Raw genomic sequence first — 20,243 nt, 5'->3', positions numbered from 1 at the left:
CCAGGAGCCCTCAGTGGAGGGGACCAAGTGGCTTCTCTGTGTGTCACACACCACAAGTGCCACCAAGAGGCAGTGAAAACCCAGGCCCTGCTTGGGAAACTCCTGAGCACTTCTGGGCAGTGCTTCACCCCAGAGTCCCAAGCCTGTCCCTGCCCGAGGGCCCCCCTCACCTTTTGTACCTGTGAGATTAACACCCCGTTATTGAAGCTGGGATCAGGGGCTTCTGACTCGGCAAAGCTGTTCCTGCTGCCGGCATTGCTGACTACTGCTGGAGCTGTCAGCAGGCTTTGTGTCTCAAACTGCTGGCTGGAGGAAGGCCACTTGCCCTTCAGGATGGCATGGCAGATGTTGTCAATGCGATTGATGATCACACGGTCCTGCAAACAGAATTGGACAGTGGCAGGCTGGGACTCGAATGATTGACTTGTGTATGACATCTCAGGATTAAAGACAAACCCAGCCCTGGTGACCTCAGCTTGGTGGGGAGCTGCTTTGGGGCAGGCGTGTCCATGGCACGGGTGCTTGGGAAGAGCAGCCCAGTTAGCACATCCATGGGGAGCCGTGTGTGGAGGACCCAGAGGCAGAGCTGGGGCTGTGTGAGCCACCGCTGGTCAGGACTATGCAGTAACACTTGCAATACAGTGTTAATTTTAAACTCACCTTAGGCCACTCAGAGAAGGAGTAAAGCGTCTTCTCCTGCAGCAGCTGGGCTATGGTCGGTGCCCGGGCATCCTGAAGGTCATCGATCTCCCCGGGCAGGACAGAAGCAGAACTCTTGCTCTCTTCCTCCAAGTACTTCTCTGGACCATCTGAGAAAGCGACAGAGAAGCAGCCCATCACCGCCCTGCCCCTCTCGCCCTCTCGAGGCAGGAGCAACTCCTCACACCTTCCCACCCCTGCGCCCAGCTGGCTCCACGAGGGTCCCATTCCCCAACCAGCCACCGAGAAACGCAGCAGCTCTGGGTCATGGCAGGTGGCCCACGCTGCTCAGGAAGGGCCAGCACGCCCCTGGGCTGAGTCTGGGGGGGCTTGTATTGCAGTGGCTCCCATGCCTGACCATCCCCATGCCCCAGGCGGGTGAGGAGGAGGGCACATGCCTTTCCAGAAGGAGCTGCTCACCAGGCAGTGCCCTGTGCCAGGAAGGGAAGGACGTCCTGCATTCCATGGGATGCCCATGGCAGACGGGCTGCTGGGGGTCAGGGTGGGGTTTCTGGCCAGCCCTGCTGGCAAACGCAGCCACCAACCATTGTTCCCCAATCCCATCAGCTAGAGAGACCCCAACTCCTGCAGAGGGGAGGCCGCTCTGGGGGCTGAGCAGCCCCAAGGCTTTGGCTCTGCAGGGAGGACAGCAGGTCCCTCCCACGCCAGCCGGAGGTGACTGTAAACCAGAGGGAGCTCTCAGGGCCGTACCTTGACTCTGGCCGCTGCTGGCTTTCTCCCCCTCATCTCTGTTCTCACACTCTTCTTGCTTCACCCCCTGGGGCTTGGGGTGTAGGGCCTCTCTGCAGCCTGCCTGCCCCTCAGCCCCTCGGCCCCAGGCCTCCCCCCCGGCACAGGGGGGCTCTGCCCCCGGGGCTCCCAGCAGAGGGGCAGCCAGGCTGAAAGCCTGGCTCCGAGCCTGGCCCGGTGAGTGCTGCGGGGTGCTCTCCTCATCCAGGCCACGGTCCTCCCTGCCCTCTGGTCTGGGCTGCCCCAGCCCTTCGGGTGTCCCCAGCCCCAGGGACTCTCTCTCGCCATTCACGTCTTCTGGGCAAGTGTCCTCGGGCGTGGGGAGGCCAGAGCTCTGCTCCTCGCCCCCCAGTTCATTAGCCTCAGGGTCACAACCAGCCCTGGTCCTGGGACCACTCAAGCCTTCCACAACATCTGCTGCTGCCTCAGAGTTATCATCGTCCTCTTCTTCCTCCTCATCTTCCTCGCTGTGGCTCTGACTTGGCCCTGACTTTGCCTCCACTCCTTTCTCCTGCAGCAGATTGATGAACCTCTGCTCAGGAGGAACCTTTATTTCGTAGTTATGAAGACTGGGACTGTAGAGCCCCACACTTAAGACCCCTTCCATGGCACCGTGCTCAGGCAGCACTGGTGCAGAGCTGGTGAGGTCTCCCTTCTGCTGCAAGGCTTCGCAGAGCTCTGCTGGGACGCTCCGCGAAGGGTCGCTCTCAGGGGTAGAAGGTGAAGGCTCAGCTTCCTCGTTCTGACTGTCCATTCGGTCACAGCCCACCTGCAAACCCTCTAGGAAGGGAGTCTCTCTCATGGCATCTGCATCACAGCTGGACGGATCCTCGTCCCCTTCTAGCTTGCCCTCAGAGAGTTTAGCAATGCTGCTTCCAACATCCGTGCAACTTGGGCTGTCTCGGGCAAGGGAGCTTTGCTCGCTGTTACAGGCCTTCTCATCGTACATCATGCACACCAACGAGTCCGGCAGAGAGCTCTCATCATAGTTACTGGAAATGATGTCCCGGACTTTAGACATGAATGTTTCACAGTTTGCATCCGGCGGACTGCCCCCGGCCTGGGACATAGTGTTGCCTACGGTGTCTAGCTTGATCTGACTCTCGGCTTCATTCTCCAGGGATTCGCAAGTCCGGTCCACCTGGCTGTACAGAGGGGAACTGTAGAGTTTGGAGTTAGTCTGGTAAAGGCAGCACAGGGTTTCTGGGCCTGGGAGCCCTGTTCTTTTATGCTGGGCATAGTTCCTGTATGCATCTAAAAAAGACAGCTGGGGGTCATTCATGATGTAGTAGTCAGTGCGATTCAGGCCATGCTTGGCGGTGCCGATCAGCAGGTCCCGATCGTGTTTGCCACACTCCCACCACACCGGCAGGTAGAGGCTCGGCCGGCACAGCTTGAGCCGCTCGTGGAGCTGCGGACACTTGAGCACCTGCTCGCGCACCTTTCGCAGAAGCTCGATACGGTAGAGGGTTCTGGCAGCGCGTTCCTCCGTGATGGGCTCCACGTAGATGTCGGGGTCTGGAGGGCCTACGGCAGAGATAGAAAAGCCAAGGCCCCGTTATACAGATTGACGAGAGTTACTCAGAGGCAGCAATGAGCAAGGTGAGTTTTAACTCTTGCTCAGACTGCAGGTGAGGTGGGGCGAGTGCTTGTAGCCACTGTTGAGGCGTCTTTTCCTGGTCTCACCACCTTCCATGCATTTGCCACCAAATGGACACATGGGAGTAAACTCCCTCAACTTGAGCAGCTGGACCAAGAGCGGCACTCAGCTGCAGAGATATCAGAGTCTTGTCTGAGCTCTGCTCCATCAGCGCCAGCAGTGCTGGAGCTGCCTGGACCTGCCAGCGGAGCAGCTCCCTGGGGTCTGAGCCTCTGGTCACCCTTCAGCGGGTCCTCAGGGAACGGAGCCCCTCAACTCGTGCAGCTCTTTTGATGAGGAACACCTACCTAAGGCATTAACACACACATCCAAGGAACTGCACCTGAGACCATACCTCCTGACAGATCTGAGACGAAATCCTTTCTGCTGTTGTTAGAAGCAAATCGCCTTGTGCTTAAATAGCCCCCAAGCAGCTTTTCATCTGCCATGTCCTGCACAGTGCCAATGCACTGAGGCTCTGCAGGGCACTCTGAGAAAACGGATGACCTCTGTGTTGGCCAGGTTCCCAAGCCTCCTGCGGTGGGTTCAGACTCCCTTTACTCTGTAGCAGAGCTCTCTAGTCAGCTATGCCACAGCACGGCCACTGTGCAGACTCTGTCCAGCACCAGCAGACAGATGCTCAGAAAGGAAGCAGCAATACAGATCGCGCAAACAACTCCCAGCTCCAGAGTGGAGGAGATGTGACCTGCTGCTTCTCCTCCCTCACATCCAGAGGTTGCTGTCTTGGATAAAATTGGTTGTGATTTCATGGGAGAGCTCTGTGAGACCTGTTGAGAGCAGGGGCTGGAGCCCACAGGGCTGCTCTACCTCCCCACTGCACTGGGGAGGTGGTACACAGTGGTGACAAGGCAGCCAGAAATGCACACAGCTTCTGCAAGCCCACAGCCTGCCTGGTGTCTCGCCACCTCCAGCTGTCCCTGGAACTCCTCCCTTGCTCTCCTGCTCCACAAGAGCAGTGGGACCATTTCTGACCTATGGCTACATGGACTTACTGTTACCCCCCCTAGGCCGTGCAATTTCCACTCACCATCCTCTTTCCACAGGGGGAGACCACAGACATTCTTGCACATGGCGACAAAGCTGTAGAAGTACTTCTCCAGGCTCTCATCTGTCTTCTTCTCCAGTCGAGAGATGGCTCGGAACTGGGCCCAGTCAAAGATCTTCTTCTCCTGGTCATAGATAACCCCAAAGGAGGAGACAGTGCGGTAGAAATCTGCCTGCTCCCTCCTGGTCCACCTGTGGGGCAGGGAGGAGACATGAACATCACTGAGACACGTTCTGGTCCCAGCATGGGCAAGGAACCAGGCAGAGAGGCTCAGAGAGGACTATCTAGTTACTGCCCACCAGTTTTGGGGGACCTGCCAAGAGGAGCATGCCGGGGAGATCATCACAGCCTGAGATCCTCTGCCTTATGGCATGTAGTGAGGAGGAGCGAAGGCCACAGGCCCTCTGGCTCTCAGCTCACTGTTGAAAAACCAGTGTCGGCTGTTTGAAAAAACACTAAGTGCAGCTCCTGGCTGTGCTGCTGATGGGGCAGAGGCTCCAGCGGCTTCTATGGAGGCACAAACCTATTTCACTCTGGCTTGGACCCTCTGAACTTTCCCCTTGTGGGGATCACTCGAAGGAACGATCCAGGACAGAGATGGTGAAGAGCGTTCTGGGCAAATACAGCCCCAGGCAAACAGAGCGCAGAGAAAGAGGCCACAGAGCACAGACAGGGGTGCAAACTGCAGGGCAAGCGCAGAACAGGTCACAGCAGAGAAAGGTGAGTGCTGTGGGCTGAAGAAAGCTTGAAGTCAATTCGCAGCTCCTCTCAATTGCAGCTCTGAGCCAGCACCAGTGAGCAGCTGGGGCACGTTAAGGGAGAGCAGACAGGGTGACAGCACCCACGGCACTCCCCAGCTGACCAAAATACACCTAGACCAGCATTTCCACCCCTGCTCACTGCTGTGAGCCCTCTGCAGTGATATTTCATTCCAAAAAGGAGAATAACAAGAAGAAAGTTATTAAAAAAATCAATGATCCAAATCAAGGAGCCCAACAGGGCGTTTGTTGAAAGGCTTCAAATTAAAGGCCGGTGGGAAACTGCCTAGGATGCTCCTGTAAGCAGACCCAAAAAAAGAAAGCCTACAGAATTAAAGAGCAGGGAACACCAGGCTGCTGTGGTGCCCACAGCACAACCACTGACGCCCCCACCTTGAAGAGGTGGGAGAGGCCCAGAGGAAGGGAGAGGGAAGAGCAGCGGGCCAGAGCAGCTTCCATACAAAGAGGCCATGAACAGAGAGCACAGGGCGGCACAGATACGTGCAGTTACGTGGGTTCCTGCAACGGGGACAGGTTCACAGGAGACAAAGCCACGGAGGGCTGTTGATCACAGAGAGGCCCTGCAGTTTGGTTAGTCTCAGGGCTGAGTGCTGGGGACCGGCAGCGATGGAGGCAGTGTCACCCTGCCACACACGCTCCCCAGCTTCTGCAGACAGCCACTCGGGTGCCAGGATGGTCCCACCATCCTTCCACTTACTGGGACACAAACCAAATGGGAGCACACTAGAAGCAGGATATGCCACCACTGGGCTCCCGAGGCCACGAGCAGGAGGCTAATGCAGTGGTGTGAGAGCCATGAGGGTCAGAAAGGCTACGCACGTGGGCTGTGACAGCACTCATCCGTCACCCCTCATCCACGGTGCGTCCCAAGTGCACAACACTGCTCAGCAGCACCCACTCTGCTGGGGCTGGGGGGCGATCCTTGGCCCAGCAGATGCTGGATTTGACCCTGAAGAGCTGTCCCCTCGCTTCCTTTCACCGTGTCACCAGCTGCTACCTGCAAACTACAGTGGAGGCTGCTCCCTGGCCAGGCTGGCTGCTGGAGCCACAAGGCTGCCTTGTGGCTGGGAGCTGCGCTCCTGGCCCAGCAAGGACCCACGCGCCTCCGGCACGTAGGCAGCTGGCTGCACGGACAGCTGTGGTGACATTTACCTGGGTAAATCCAGGGGGGCAAGGATTTCAACTGGCCTAAATCACCTTTGGAAGGGATCTGCTGCTGTGTTACCTTTTCTGCATTTCTTTGTTCACGGAGTCCATCTCAGAGGCTCTCCTGAACATCTCGTCCTGCAGCCAGTATCCATGGTTACCGGGCACCAGCATCTCAGCACGGGGAGGCAGCTCTTTGCGGTTGCAGCGCTGGTAGACGGTGACGAGCCTCCGCAGTCTGGCTGTGAGGGCAGACGAGACAGGCCAGCAGGATCTGTCTGAGTCGGAGCCATCCTGGGCTTCAAACATCAGCAAGGACATTAGTATTTAATGCACGCTCAAAGCCACAGGTTCCCACGTCCCTCCAGCTGGCTCCGAGAGCTCCCTCCCACCTTCTCCCTCCCATGGGGGACACCGGGGATCACAGTCATGAGCGGGGGGCTGTCGTGACCATCCCTGGGCCTCCGCACCCCAAAAGCTGCTGGCTCACAGCCTCACCATGTCTGAGCTTCCTTCAGAGAGAGCCCAGAGGCAGAGATCAGGGTGGGAACCATGGCTCTGGGCCAGGCCATGCATGGGAGCAGACTGCAGCTCCATGCCCAGCAGCAGGACCAGCCAGCCCATGGCATCTGCCAGCCGTGCCCACTGCAGAGACCCTGCACGCTCATCTCAGGCAGGCAACTGCATGGACAAGGGCAGGCTAATGGCTTCTAGTCACCCCTGGCTGGCTTTGGCTGGAAACACTCTTTTTCGGGACCCTGGCTGCCCTGCCACAGGGCTCAATCCCTGGGTCACACGTGACTCTGCACGGGAGCGCCCCTGACAGAAGCCTGCCCAGGTTAGGCTACCTGGGCACCCACTCACGCAGAGCAGTGCGTCCCCCCAGCCCAGCAGCGCGTCCCTCCCACCCAGCAGCGCCCGCCTCAGCGCCCCAGCTCCAGCCGTCCCGTGCCAGCCCCTGGGGAGCCACGCGCCGTGCTGCAGGAGATATGGCCTCACCTGCCGCTGGCTCATCCCGCTTCTCACTGGCTTCGCCCACCCCAGCAGCCGTGATGTCCTGCAGAAGGAAACCATCAGAGAGGGCTCTCCAGCCCCGCACAGAACCCCCCATACCCACAGCCTGCCCGGCCCTAGCAGGGTATGGGGTGGCCGGACCCCCGGCCATCCCCAGCCCTCAATCTCCCTCAGCTCCCCACGAGGTGGATGCTGCCCAGGTCTGCAGGAAACACATAGAGGCAACAGCAGCAGCTGTACTCCAGCGAGCAGAGATGACGCAGACACCGTGGGGCAGAACCCGTGCACGGCACAGCAAAGCTGGCACCAGCAGTGCTGGCTCCCCTGTGCCCTGCAGCAGAGCTGATGGAGCCAAGCCTGCAGCGCCAGGCAGGAGGGCAGGCCTGGCAGCAGCAGATGTGCATCGATCACTGTGAATCCCACTCACCTCCTGCTTTGGCAGCCCTTCTAGCTTTTCTCCACCGCTTTCCTCCTTTTCCATGCTGCCCCTGGGTAAGAGAGTAAATTAGTCCCTGGTAGCGGCAGCACAGCCCCCTTGGCCATGCCAGTCGTCGGCAGGAGGGAGCGGAGAATTGGTGCTCATGCCATCCCTCCGCCTCGTACTGGGAAGCCAGCTGCCCCTGCCTTCCCCCCTGCCTGCTGTGCTCAGACGCACGGTCTGCTTCCTTCCTCCTCCCTGCACACAGCTCACCCCACAGCACTGCCCCGCTGCTAACATGGCCCCCAGCAGGGAGCCAGACAGCCCCCAAGAGCTTAGCTCCATCCCCTGCCCACCTTTCAGCAACGTCCTGTGCCCCGTCGCTGACGCCCTGCTCCGCAGAGAGCAGCTTCTCGTCCGGCATGCCCACCTTCTCCAGAAAGCACAGCGCCGGGTCCGCCCGCATGGCATTGTACCTCTCGTAACCTGCCAGCCACCACAGGCCATCAAAAAGGAGAAAGATGGCACAAAACCAGGCCTGAGCCTGATTCAGGCAAACCTCCTGCTCTGTGGGACGCAGCTCCCCACCTGGCTCTCACTCTCTGTCGGGGCTGCTGTGAGAGCAATTCTCACCCCCAGAAATTCAGAACGCCTTCCCAAAAACTGCTAATTGCTCTGCAGCCCTGGGCAGCAGGCAAAGAGAAAGGTCAGCCTTTCCATCCCACCAGGCAGCCCTGCCCGGCAAGCAGTGCAGCGCAGCGCCTGGAGAGCTGTGCACAGCACCCGCGGCAGGTTGCAGCTGGGAGCAAACAGCCCCATGGCTCCTGGAAGCCGCAGGGCAACTTCATGACAAGGCTGGGGATGCCAGGAGAGGCTCTGTGCCTTCCTCCTCACCCTCACATGGCAACTGCACACTACTCCTGGCAAACCGGAGGAGTTTGCCATGAGACCGGGCACGGCCACCCTGGGCACCACAGTGCGCCTGCTCCACCACCCAAACGAGCTGGCAGCGCCGCAGCTGCCGGCGCCTGGGGAGAGCTGCCTTGGCCCTGTGTGGCTACGGTGCATGGCTGCGGCTCTGCCCCCTCCCACTGACGTGACGTTCCCTCCAGGTACCAGAGCTCTGCCCAGGTGCTCCACTTGGGTCCCTCTCACGCACCGGCACCCACCAGACAAGCTCGGTACACACCGTGCTTGAAGACGCCGATGAGCAGGGATTTATCGGCTTCGGCGTTCCACCAGTCCACTGGGATCTCCACGTAGTCAATGTCTGGCAGCAGCACGTCCAGCTCCCTGTGGCAGAAAAGGTATGAATGCCCCTCTTCCAGTCTCACCAGACACTGGAGCGCACTGGGCACTGCTGGGCAGGGGCAGGGGAAACAGGAGCCATCACTCACTGGCTTGGGGACAGCTAATGAATGCAAGGCTGGCCTGGGGCCCCACCATGGCCTGTCCTGCACATCTCCCCGGGGTCAGAGAGCTGGAGCCTGGGCTCCACTGCAACCCACTGCCTTCCCCATCCTCTCTCCAGAGATGGGGAGGCTGCACAGCCCCTCTCCCCTCCCACTCAAGCAACACCAGAAGACTGGAGATCCTATCTGATCTGAATGGCATCCCCTGAGGGAAACCACTTCAAACCTACTAGCCCCAAAAGAATAGCATGTCTTGTGGGGTGGGCTGCAACGCCTCCTCTGTACAGACTCGTGCTGATGGAGCTGTGCTGGGGAAGGCAGCAGCCCCTGCTCTAGGAAATTAAGCTCAGCATATCACACTTCCCTCTGAATCACCGAGAGCTGAGTCTTTGCAGGAAGGTCAGGAGCTGGCAGGCTGCAGGCCAGTGGCATTAACAGAGCCTGTCGGCCCCCCTGTCCTCAGCGCTGGGAAGGGACTGCAGGCCACAGCGATGGGACATGCTCTGCTCCAAGACCTGGCCCTGGGAACCAGGCACAGTCTCTGTGGGCTCCCACTTTGGATTAAAGGCCAATTTGTCAGGCAGCATGTGGAGACATTTTCCTGCAGGCTGCAGGGTGTCCCCGAGTGTCCTCACCACCCCCCAGGCTGGCACTGCAGCCTCAGAGCTGCCTCAAGAGGGCTGCCACAGCCATGGTCCCTGCTCAGGCAGAGCTGCGGTCTAAGGATGAAGTTTTGCCTGAGCAAGACCTGGGGATGTGACTTGCCCTGAGCTGCAGTGAGCCCAGACGTGGCTGGGCTGGATGGCTGTGGCAGTGCTCGAGCGCTGCCGCCACCTCCCCGGGAAGCATTGCGGGGGTTCACCGTAAGGTCCCTACCTGGCGGGGGTCCCCTCGAAGGCTTTGTCCGCGGCCTCCCCCAGCACTTCAGCCTTCAGGTAGTAGAGCATTCGCACTCGCAGCAGAACCCTGTCCCGGGGCAGCAGAGAGGAACGCACGCTAGCACGCTGATGCTCAGATGCCAGCCTAGGGCCTGGTCCAATGGCCCTCGCCAGAGCGTTTGCAGGGGGACGCTCCAAGGGTCAGCAAGGCCAGGGAAACCTGCTCAACACCATGTTTCCCCACGTGGGAGGACCCACTTTCTCAAAGCACGACGGGCACTGGCCCTGTGGTGTCAGGCCACAGTGCTCAGCCCTGCGATCTGCTGGGGCCCTGCGGCCGGAGGTTTGCTGCTCAGGACACAGCTCCCGTTAGCTGGAGGAGCGCCAGAGAGCGGTCCAGCAGCCGGACCATGGTGATCCAGTGTGGGCTGTGAGACCTTTGCAGCTCCCTCCCACCCTCCGCATGCTAAAGGCCCTCAGCCCACGGTCTCCACGAGCCGGCGTGGGCTCCTGCACTCACTTGTTGCAGTGCTGTTTGAGGTGCTTCTTGTAGCTGTCGTCATGCAGGACGACCTCGGGGTTGCAGGTGGCGAGCCAGTCTGCATTCTTTATCTCGGGAAGCAGCATCTGGTTCTTCGTCTTCTTCCCCTTCCTGCCTCTGGGCACCGGTGCTGACAAGCCTGTAAGAGCAAGTGGCAGCCAGTGAGCACCGTGGGCCAGGCTGGGCACCGCCGCGAGGCATCTCTGGCGCTGCGGTGCCCAGGCAGGGCAGCAGAGCCGGGGAGCGGGAGGAGGCCGTGCAAAGCTCCTGGCTGCAGGTCAGCGAGCCAGGGTGGGGAAGGGCGCACAGTAAACGCAGAGCATGGGAGGCTCCGTCTCCAAGAAAAACTTGGGGATCACCGCAGAAACTGAATGGCTGTGAGTTCTCAGTGCAATGCTGAGCCCAAAGGGTAACATGGCCCCTTGATGTATAAAAATGTCACACAGAAGCACGGAAGGGACCTTGGTCTCGGGCACGGCTCTTAGAGCCTTCCTTGGACACTACAGCCAGCTCTGAAGTTCACCCTATGGGGACAACACAGTGATTTGGAACAAGAGTTCAAAAAAGAGGCTCCCAAATGATCGAAGACCAGAAGACAATCCTGATGATCTGATCTGTAAGGGTTGTTTCCTATTCCGTGCATCAGGAGGAGGGCTCCATGGGAACCAGATTACTGCAGGGGGTATTTACACTTGTCAAAGATAATGAAGAGAAAAGGAATGCAGTCCCACCTGGCTGACAAAGATAAAATGAGATCTAGTGGCTGGAGCCGAAAATTAAACGCATTTTCAACCTTGAAATAAGACGCGAGTTCATAGCAGAACATGGAAACCACCCCTGGTGGGGTCACTATTGTTTGGAGTCTTCCGAGAGGGATGAGCTGCCACTTCGGAGGCAGGGTCCTTGCAGATGTCCTCTCCTGCCTCTGTGTGTGAAGGGGAAAGAAGTGCCTCAGCAGTCCCATCCCATCCATCTGGTCTTGCGACACCAGGGAAGAAGAGAGAGCGTCACCATGTCCTCAACACCTGCATGAAGTTTGCAGCTCCATGACAGGACAAGGGCTCCAGCCCAGGTGGCTGCTGGAGGCCTGCAGTGGGCACCAGGGCTCCCGTCTCCAGCACTGAATTGGCCTGACGAACTCCAGGCAAATGCTGCTTCCTCAGCAGCTTGGCCTCTTCCAGGACGGAAGGCAGGACGGGGCTGGATCACAGCAGAGCTCTGAGCTGGGCTGCCCGCATGCTGTGCTCGCCCCTCATAGCCACGCGGGTGCGGGATTGAGAAGGAACAGCCCCTGGCTGCACTAGCAAGGGCTGGAGGCTGCTGTTGCTTTTCTGCCCATCAGGGAAGCCTGGAGCACGTCTCGCCCGGTCAGCTCTCTGCAAACATGAGTGGTACCTCGGCCTCCTGGGCAAGCCCCAGCAGCGCCCGCCATGTGGCTGCTCCGCACTGGAGGGTTCTGCTCTCCTCCGGCTCCTGAGGTTAGGCTAGATGGTTTCATTGTTCCTCTGGCCAAGACCACATGGAGGTTTCACAGGTGGGAAAAGCCATTCTGAAGAGCTGATGGAGAAGCTCCTGGTTGCTTCCCTCTGCTAAATATCCAATTTTAGTGCTGCTCTTGCACTAAAGCATTCCTGACCCTCCACTGAAACCATGGCTTGTTCGTTACTTGGCATTATCTAGATCAAGCTCATTCCTATCAGCCAATTTGTTTCTTACTCTTGCTCTGCTCCCCACAGGGCTCTCGAGTCCAGTCCCAGCGCCGCTCTGGGCAGGGCTGTGTGGCAAGGGCAGGAGGCAGCACTGCCAGTGGCTCACATTGGAGGTGACCAGAGTAACTTAAAGAAGCCACTGAAGGCCACGTGCTCGGAACTCACGCTGTAAAGCCAGTCGGACATTTCCAGACAGAAGAGGAGGCTGAGGGGAGACCTTATTGCTCTCTACAACTACCTGAAAGGAGGTTGTAGCAAGGTGGGGGTCGGTCTCTTCTCCCCAGTAACAAGTGATAGGACGAGAGGAAACGGCCTCAAGCTGCACCAGGGGAGGTTTAGGTTGGATATTAGGAAAAACTTCTTCACCGAAAGGGTGGTCAAGCATTGGAACAGGCTGCCCAGGGAAGTGGTTGAGTCTCCATCCCTGGAGTTATTTAAAGAACGGATAGACATGGTGCTTGAGGACATGGTTTAGTGGTGGACTTGGCAGTAATAGGTTAACAGTTGGACTCGATGATCTTAAGGGTCTTTTCCAACCTTAACGATTCTATGATTCTATGATTCTATGATTAAATAGTGACATCAGGTTTCAAGCATCAAGTAACACGCAGCACGCTCTCGGGGCTCAGCAACAGCACCCCTCCAGAACAGCCTTCCCTGTGCTCCACCACCTTGGAACGGGAGCCCCAGGTTTCAGCCTGGCTCCCCGATGCCAAAAGCAGGCTGGAGAGTCCCAGCCTCCTCGCTACTCACCTTGCGCCACAGATCACAAGCGCACAACAAGCAGCACATGGCCGTGGGGCTCTGACCACCCTGAGGGAGCGCCGTGGCCTCCCCCAGCTGGCCCTCCCAGCCAAACTCACCTGTCCTGAAAGCCGCAGGACGCAGGCACTGTGCTGCTAGGTCAGCGCAGAGTCCTCCGACACAGAACGGGCAGTGACCACATGTCCCAGGCCACAACCCTTCAGCTGATCCAAGGAGCCAGCACTGGCGCTGTCTTCATATCATTAAAGACAAAAGCCACTGCAGCTGCACGATGCTGTTTGCATGGTGGGCTCTATTTGCTGTGCTGCTCCAGCCCCAAGGGACGCCTGCAGAGAGCCGACGCTGCACTGCAGGCAGGGGGGAGATCTGCAGCACCCCACTGCCCAGGCAGAGTCAGAGACAGCAGGAGAGCAGGGCTGGGGAAGGCTCTGGTGGCCCCTGTCTGAAGCTGAGGATACACTGGAAACCTCCACCCAACAGAATGCAGATGCAATTACAAATTGGACGTGTGGTGTGATACATGGACCTCACACACACTGGAAAATAAGCGTACGAGTCTTCTGAACAGCAAGGGCACAGCCAAACCTGAGATAAAGGGTCCTGCTAGACGGACTGAGAGAAGGCAGCACCACCTGGGTAGGATTCTGCATTGCAGAGGTCTCAGGACAAACCAACGCTGCACCTCCACCCATCAGGGCAGGCACTGCAGACCAGTGTGTCTGGGACAAGAACCATGGCAAGAGGAGACACAAGCTGGCAACGCGGGGTGAGACGGCTGCACAGACTGCACTGCCAGCTTCCCTGGCGCAGCCGCGAGTGCCACGCCAGGCAGTCTCAGCTGTTGGCGTCAGGGCCAGGGCTGCCACCAGGCACAGGCAGGGTTCCTGCACAACGACCCACGCCGTGTCCTGTGATGCCCTGAGGGACAGCCAGGCACGTCTACACTCTGAGTGGAATAAGCACCCTCACACCTCTGACACCCAATGTGTTCATACGGTCACCAGCACCCCACAAGCTCACTGCCCGGTGTCTCCCCACGTGGGGGAACCCTGACAGTACTCACAGGCCAGAGAAAACCTAGCAGCACCCACTTGAGAGTGGGATGGCACCTCTGCTCCCACCACAAGGCTCCCTCTGCACCAGCCATGGCACTGGGAGCCAGGAAACAGCCTACCCCAGCCAGCCAGCCCCTGCCGCTGGCTCTGAGGGTCAGTGTGGAGGTCAGTCCCATGGCAGTCACTTTCTCTGTGCAGAGAGTGTCACGGTGCTCAAGCACAACTGCTTGCCAGCTGTTTCAATCAGCTCTGCTTTGACTTCTGTAGCCTCAGTCCCGTAGGCTGGTACAGTGGCGACAGGTACAGGTGCAATGGCAGAGAGAACACGCAATACCTGAGTGATTCTGCAGAGCCTGGTTCTGGCCATCCTTCGTCGGCGTGATGAGGTCCCAGATAAAACTCTTAATCTTCTCATCCCCCTTGTAGTGTTTGACGCAATAGACCAGCAAGGCCCGACAAATCATCTCCATGTCCTTCTCATTCAGGTGCCACTTGAACCGCCCATGGGTCAGGATATCTTTCCAGCGTCCCCAGCTGGAACAGCAGGAACACAGACAGAGTAAACACTCCTGTGCAACTAGAGACCTTGCCAGCACCTCTCTCCAGGAGCTCTCTCAGGGGCACGGCCCTGCCAGCTCCCCTGGACAGGGGTGTTCTGCCCCCACGTTACAGGAGCAGAGATGGGGAGAGGTTTGCCCAGGACTGAACAGGGCAGAGGCAGGAGCAGACTCTGAAAGTGCTGACTGCCAGCTCATGCTTTGCCCAACTAACTCTCCTTCCATCCCAAACATTCACTTAGAGCCCAGGTCCCACCAGGGAGGCCACTGCTGGAAGGAGGGGACACTGCAAGCAGGACGGACAGAAAGTGGCTGGGGCAGCCAGTGGCCCATGTGCGCGCTGGGGCAGCTGGAGGCCGAGGCCATGCTCTCTGGGAGGGGGCGAGACTCACCCAAATATGAGCAGGTTCTTCTCCACGCGGAAGCACTCGGCCCGCAGGTACCGCCGCGTCTTCTCATTGAAGCGCCGCGAGCGTGTGGGTCGCTCGTCCGAGTCACTGTCCAGCTCAGAGAACTCCATCAGCTCGTCCTCTTCAAAGGAGTTGTAGTGTTTGGTTTGCTTCCGCACCCGGGGCCTGTCGATGACCAGGCTCTCCTACAAGGGACAGAGAGGAGAACACGCTCAGGTTCGGGCAGAAACACCTGCCTTCCATCAGGGCACAGTACATCCTCTTCTCCACACTGCCACCCTGCTCTGTTCACGCCTCTGGTTCCTGGCTCGCCAGCCCTGTGGATAGCCATCACCTTCCCACTGGGATACCTGCTCCGAATTACCTGCGTGCGGCTCTGCCCGCACACATGAGACAATTCTTGGCCAGCACAAAATTCAGCCTGAATGACAGCAGGCTGAAAATCAGGCCCTCTGGGTTCAAACTGCTGACAACCAGCAGCTGATTCAGCTCTGAATCATACTCCCAGCTCTCCCAGCACTGCCTGCGCTGAGCACTGTGCTGGAGGCGGTGTAATTTCTGTGTCGGGGGTGATAGGTGGGCTGGAAGAGGAAAGGCAGCTTCCAAGAAGGTGCAGGAGGGAGCAATATGAAATTAAATAGCATGTACCTGCCTCCTCTCCTTCCCCCCACCCTGTTGAATGAATCCATGTCATCTAAATCTGCCTGGATTTCAAGCACGTGGGACACACACACGCACACACCCTCTCCCATTCTCCCTGCTAGAGCAGTGAGCTCTGCAGAGCTGCGGGGCCTCCCTCTTGCTGCTGTCTAACACCATCTCTATGGCGTTGCTGCCTTAGCTGGAATTTCGGCAGGCCCCGGGGCCACACTGAAGCCAGCTGCAGCGCCCTGCGCTCAATGGAGGAGCCGGGAGGAGAGGCCCAGGTCGCAGCCGAGCCCACGGGCTCAGCAGAGCCAGCAGAGAGATGGGACCCCATCTGTCCACTCCTGCCTCCCAACAGGCAGTCACCAACGCTCCCAGCTCCATCTCAGTGCTCGGCTAGAGAGCTCCTTTCCCGGGCAGAGAAGGCAGGGGCGGAGATCAAGGATGCTGCCCTCGGGAGATGCTCCCCAGAGGTGTGTGGGGAACGTCCGGCAGCTCTGCTACCAGGCCAGGAGAAGCCAAGCACAGCCAGCCTGCTCTAACCTAGGACAGAGCTCTGAGACCTAAACCAGACCAAGCACGCACACACAGAGCGATGCTCTGACAAACCCAGTGCCACAGCCACGATATTCAACCTTCCTGCAGCCTGCCTTTGTGAGTGCAAACAAGGTGGGGAAGCAGCACGGCACCTCACAGCCCTCACAGTATTGGCGTGCTCACCAGAAAGAGACATTTCTTCTGCAAAGAGGTGCTGCCTTCCAGCCAGCACCCACCACCTGCTCCAGCCTAGCCAGTACACTGCTCCCACCACAGTGCCACAGCCCAGTGCTTGCTCAGCGAGGACCTGCAGTTCCAGGGGTGCCCTCATATCCACGAAGCCGGTGAGAGGCTGGGACCTGAGGGTGCCAGTGTGCCTGACACAAGCCTCGACCAGCAGTGTCCCAGGACCGTCAAGCCACTGCAGCTCCTCAAAATCCTCCCATGCTGCTGCTGGAATCCACACATTAAACGTTATGAATAAATCACAACAGAGAAGCATGGTTATTATGGTTATTATGGTTATTATCTTGGCATTAAACAGGACCATGTGACACATGACCGATTCCAGAGACCTGCCTGCTCTGATGTTACCGGCTAACACATATCCCTTCACGAACCCAGCAGAAGCACACAGCTCCTGCCTGGAGACCACGCCACACGGTGTCAGATCAGTTGTGGGGCACACGGGCCACGAGCTGGATCCTACCTTTTCATTCTTGGCGTCTGTATCGAGCTCTGCTATCTTGGCCCACTTTTGCCAGAAGTTGGGGTCATCTAAGGAAATGTCAGTTCTGTTTCCCGATGCTACAAAGCTGGCCTGGGAGTGAAAGAAGAGGAGTGAACAGGATGCAACCCACCTTCCAGATGTGCCTTCCCCCATATAGAGATCCCCAACACATCTGTCTGCAGCGCACAGTCTCGCTGCCATGGGGTGTTACACCCCATGCTGACACATGCCAGAGGGCTCTTTGTTTGCTTTAAAGGAGCTACACCCCTCTCTTCTGCAGTCCTGCCTGACTGCTGGAAACGGAGCCTGGGCTGTGCCACCCGTAAGAGGAGGAGAGACAGATGGCCCTGAGTGACCCTGAGCGTGCCACAGAGCTGGCTCCCAGGGTCTCTCTTGTGGGGATGTCAGGGCCCCATGGCGCACAGCTTCCAAGGTCTTCACCTGCATTTCTGCTCGCCAAAGCACCACACCAAGGCAGCACCAGTGTCCGGAAGGGCAGGAGAGGTGACAGACTCTGGATCAAATAAGCTCAGCCATGGGTACAAGATCAGCCCAGCTCAGGACTGGATCTCACAACAGCCCTGGGCAGAGGGTCTAACTCTGGGCATGCCCTGCTGCCACGGCAAGGAGTCCTCAGGCCATCAGAAGAGCAAGCCCTCCACCCCACGCTGCCCCGACTGGGACACAAGAGTAGCTCTGCATCTGTCCACACCGCCAGCCTGGTGACAGAGCACACCCTGGCACTGCCCGGTGCCTGGAGGACAGCCCCTGCCTTCTCACCAGCCTGAGCCGGCTTCAAAAGGATAGTGGAAGCTGGCAAGCTGAACCCTCCCGGGCAGCCCCACATCACCCGCCCAGGCTGGTGGCCCCCTCCTCAATGCTCTGCTGACCACCAGTGAGACAGGAGACCACACTGCTGCCGTGCCCCAGCAAGGTCTCACTCTTGGGCGCAGCAGGACAGGCAGGAGAGCTTGGCCTCCATGCAGACATGTCTCAACACACAGGTAAGAGGTCAGCCCACCACTACTGCCCTGCGCACTCCCAGCGTGTCCCCCACCATCCCGGGTGGAATCCCCCTGCCCTCCCGATGGAGCACAGCACACCTTAGCAAAGGTGGAGCCCTTTCCCTCAGACTGGATCGTGATGGTCTGTGTCCTGCGCTGGAGGATCTGATCGATGTCTTCCTCGCAGAACTTTGATCCTTCATCCTCCTCGTCCATGAGAGCGCCATAGGCACCCTTCCGCAGCAGGTCCTCCACCTCCATCTTTGAGAGCTGTTGAACCTGTCCAAAACACAGGGGCATCACCAACCTGGCCAGCTGCCCTAGGCACTGCCCAGCAGGAGAAGGCTCTTCCCTCTGCCCCAGGAGGGAGGGCAGAGATGCCTCAAGCCAACCCAGACCTCCCGCTGCTACAGCAAAGAGGTCACTTGAAAATGCTGGCTGAGGGACTGTCAGGAATTTCAGTCCATGTCACCCAGACACAGCACCACATGTGTGCCCCAACCCTGTAGCAGTGCAGGGACAGCCTACCAGGCCAAACAGCAGCAATGCGAATGTGTGGGACCGGGCTCTCCCTCCCCAGAAGCTTGCCCAGGTCTCTACTGCAACCTGGCAGTGACTTGCAGGGGAAGGAGAAGAGCTCTCCCGCAGTGCCCCCCACTGACAGCCAACCTACCCCGTTGGTGCTGCCCTTGCGGTTGATGTCCTGCAGCACAGCCTTATCCAGGCCCAGCTTCAGGCTGGCCTTGTCAAACATCTCCCGCTCGTAGGAGTTCCTGGTGATGAGGCGATAGACTTTCACTGCCTTGCTCTGCCCGATCCGGTGGCAGCGAGCTTGAGCCTGGGAGTGCAGAGGGCACAGCGTCAAGCACAGTGAGCCCAGCAGAATGGGGACCATGTGGCTTGTGGCACCCTGCACCAGCACCCACCACTCACCCACCTGAGCTGCAGCCAGCTCCCCCGCACCAGAGCACCCTCATCTAGTGCCTGTGGCTGAGCTGGCAGGGGTCTGCCAGCGAGTGGTGGTTCGCACCATGTCTGCACGGTTGTGGAGCAGGAATCGGAGACCCCTGCACTCCCAGGCAAGGACACAGGGCTCAGGTGGGAGCCTTGGCTCTCTGCAGATGGGGAGCACCCAACGCTTCACTCCCTCCAACACCAGCTATGAACAAAGTGTTGCCTGGTCTGTGGCCCACCCGTGCTTTTAGAGCCCCACCGTGATCTCCCCCATGACATGTCCCCTCTGCCCGCACTCCTGCCAGCTCTCCCAGCATGGCACCCCATGCCCAGTACAGCTGGGCGCTGCTGCCCTTCTCTCCCCAACTGGCACGAGTGACGGGAGCCATGCTGCAGGACTTTACAGCAGCCTGTCCCGGCCCGCCCCGTTACCTGGAGGTCATTCTGTGGGTTCCAGTCTGAATCAAAGATGATGCAGGTGTCAGCAGCGGTCAGGTTGATGCCCAGCCCACCTGCCCGCGTGCACAGGAGAAAGACGAAGCGATCCGAGTCGGGCTTGCAGAAACGGTCAATGGCAGCTTGGCGCAGGTTCCCGCGCACCCGCCCATCAATGCGCTCATAGGTGTACCTGCTCCGAGAGGAGAAGAGGTGAGAGCAGGGTCACAGCAGGGCCTGAACTGGCTGCGGCTTACAAACCCCTCCTTGCTCCTTCCCCCGGGCTGCGTGTGGGCACGCAGGCAGCCGGGACTGACTGACACGACCTGTGCACAGGTGGAGGCTCAGGCCCCATCAGTCTGTGTGCACTGTGGTTGTTCCCAAAAGTCGTTCCCCTTATGATAGCAAACCCATCACAACCCCACGCATGGATATGGGGCTCATGGGAACAAGGACCTGTTCCCATGAAGGGCCTGTTTCCACTTGGTCACTCCTAGAACTAGCCCTGGGCAACGCAGAATGGACAGGTCAGAGCTGCCCAGCTTTGGGGTCTCTGCACCCACCAGCAGTAGCCTGTAACTCGGATCCTTTGGTATGTGGGCACAAAACGGCCAAATCCCCACCCTAGGCTGTTTCCACTCTGTATCTACAGTGCAGGATGGAGGTGAGATGCAGGAGCCATCATGAATGCTGAAGCCTGTACTAACCGCCTCTGAATGAGATAGTCTTCCAGGATGTCGAGGCAGCGCACCATCTGGGAGAAGATGAGCACCTTGTGCCCACCGGCGATCAGCTTGGGAAGCAGCTTATCAATGAGCACCAGCTTGCCGGCCGCCTGGATCATTGCCTGCAGCTGGAAGTCTGGCGCCTCCGGGCTGTGTGTTTTACGGAAGTCTTCCAGGATCTTCTCCTCCGCCCCTGCCAGGTGAGAAGGGACATGAGCTCTTGGTGAGGCTGGCAGTGCAGATGCCCGCAGCCTCCCATCCAGGGCAACAGCAAGCCACCATGCGAGGAACAGAGCCCACACAGTTGATCAGATCTAGGGAGGTTGGCTAGAGACTTCCAGAAGCCCCTCCACTCCTGTGACACTGCTCCTTCTT

At 58.8% G+C, this 20,243-nt stretch overlaps 1 protein-coding gene across 13 annotated transcripts in view; it reads right to left on the bottom strand.

Moving 5' to 3' along the window:
• The window catches only part of CHD6 (chromodomain helicase DNA binding protein 6), an 85,808-nt gene that overhangs the window by 9,652 nt on the left and 55,913 nt on the right, over positions 1-20,243 (bottom strand). For 9 of the 13 annotated variants that reach the window (XM_087749375.1, XM_087749378.1, XM_087749370.1 and 6 more), the window contains 18 exons: positions 19,851-20,061; positions 19,141-19,336; positions 18,428-18,592; positions 17,854-18,033; positions 16,730-16,840; positions 14,821-15,023; positions 14,203-14,405; positions 10,322-10,481; positions 9,800-9,889; positions 8,701-8,804; positions 7,868-7,997; positions 7,521-7,581; positions 7,079-7,136; positions 6,159-6,378; positions 4,137-4,345; positions 1,411-2,976; positions 661-809; positions 171-377 (listed from right to left, as the gene is read on the bottom strand). In XM_087749375.1, the coding sequence (XP_087605501.1) occupies positions 171-377; positions 661-809; positions 1,411-2,976; positions 4,137-4,345; positions 6,159-6,378; positions 7,079-7,136; positions 7,521-7,581; positions 7,868-7,997; positions 8,701-8,804; positions 9,800-9,889; positions 10,322-10,481; positions 14,203-14,405; positions 14,821-15,023; positions 16,730-16,840; positions 17,854-18,033; positions 18,428-18,592; positions 19,141-19,336; positions 19,851-20,061 (4,223 nt within the window). The remainder of the gene's footprint in view (positions 1-170; positions 378-660; positions 810-1,410; positions 2,977-4,136; positions 4,346-6,158; positions 6,379-7,078; positions 7,137-7,520; positions 7,582-7,867; positions 7,998-8,700; positions 8,805-9,799; positions 9,890-10,321; positions 10,482-14,202; positions 14,406-14,820; positions 15,024-16,729; positions 16,841-17,853; positions 18,034-18,427; positions 18,593-19,140; positions 19,337-19,850; positions 20,062-20,243) is intronic. The other 4 variants (XM_087749371.1, XM_087749374.1, XM_087749382.1 and 1 more) reach the window with 2 other exon arrangements.

The sequence above is a fragment of the Nipponia nippon genome, unplaced genomic scaffold (genome assembly GCF_047370975.1).
Source record: "Nipponia nippon isolate SJK-2023a ecotype South Korea unplaced genomic scaffold, ASM4737097v1 scaffold_13, whole genome shotgun sequence".
NCBI classification, from domain to species: domain Eukaryota; kingdom Metazoa; phylum Chordata; class Aves; order Pelecaniformes; family Threskiornithidae; genus Nipponia; species Nipponia nippon.
Note: the sequence above shows the minus strand (reverse complement) of the source record. Positions and strands in the feature narration are given on the sequence as shown.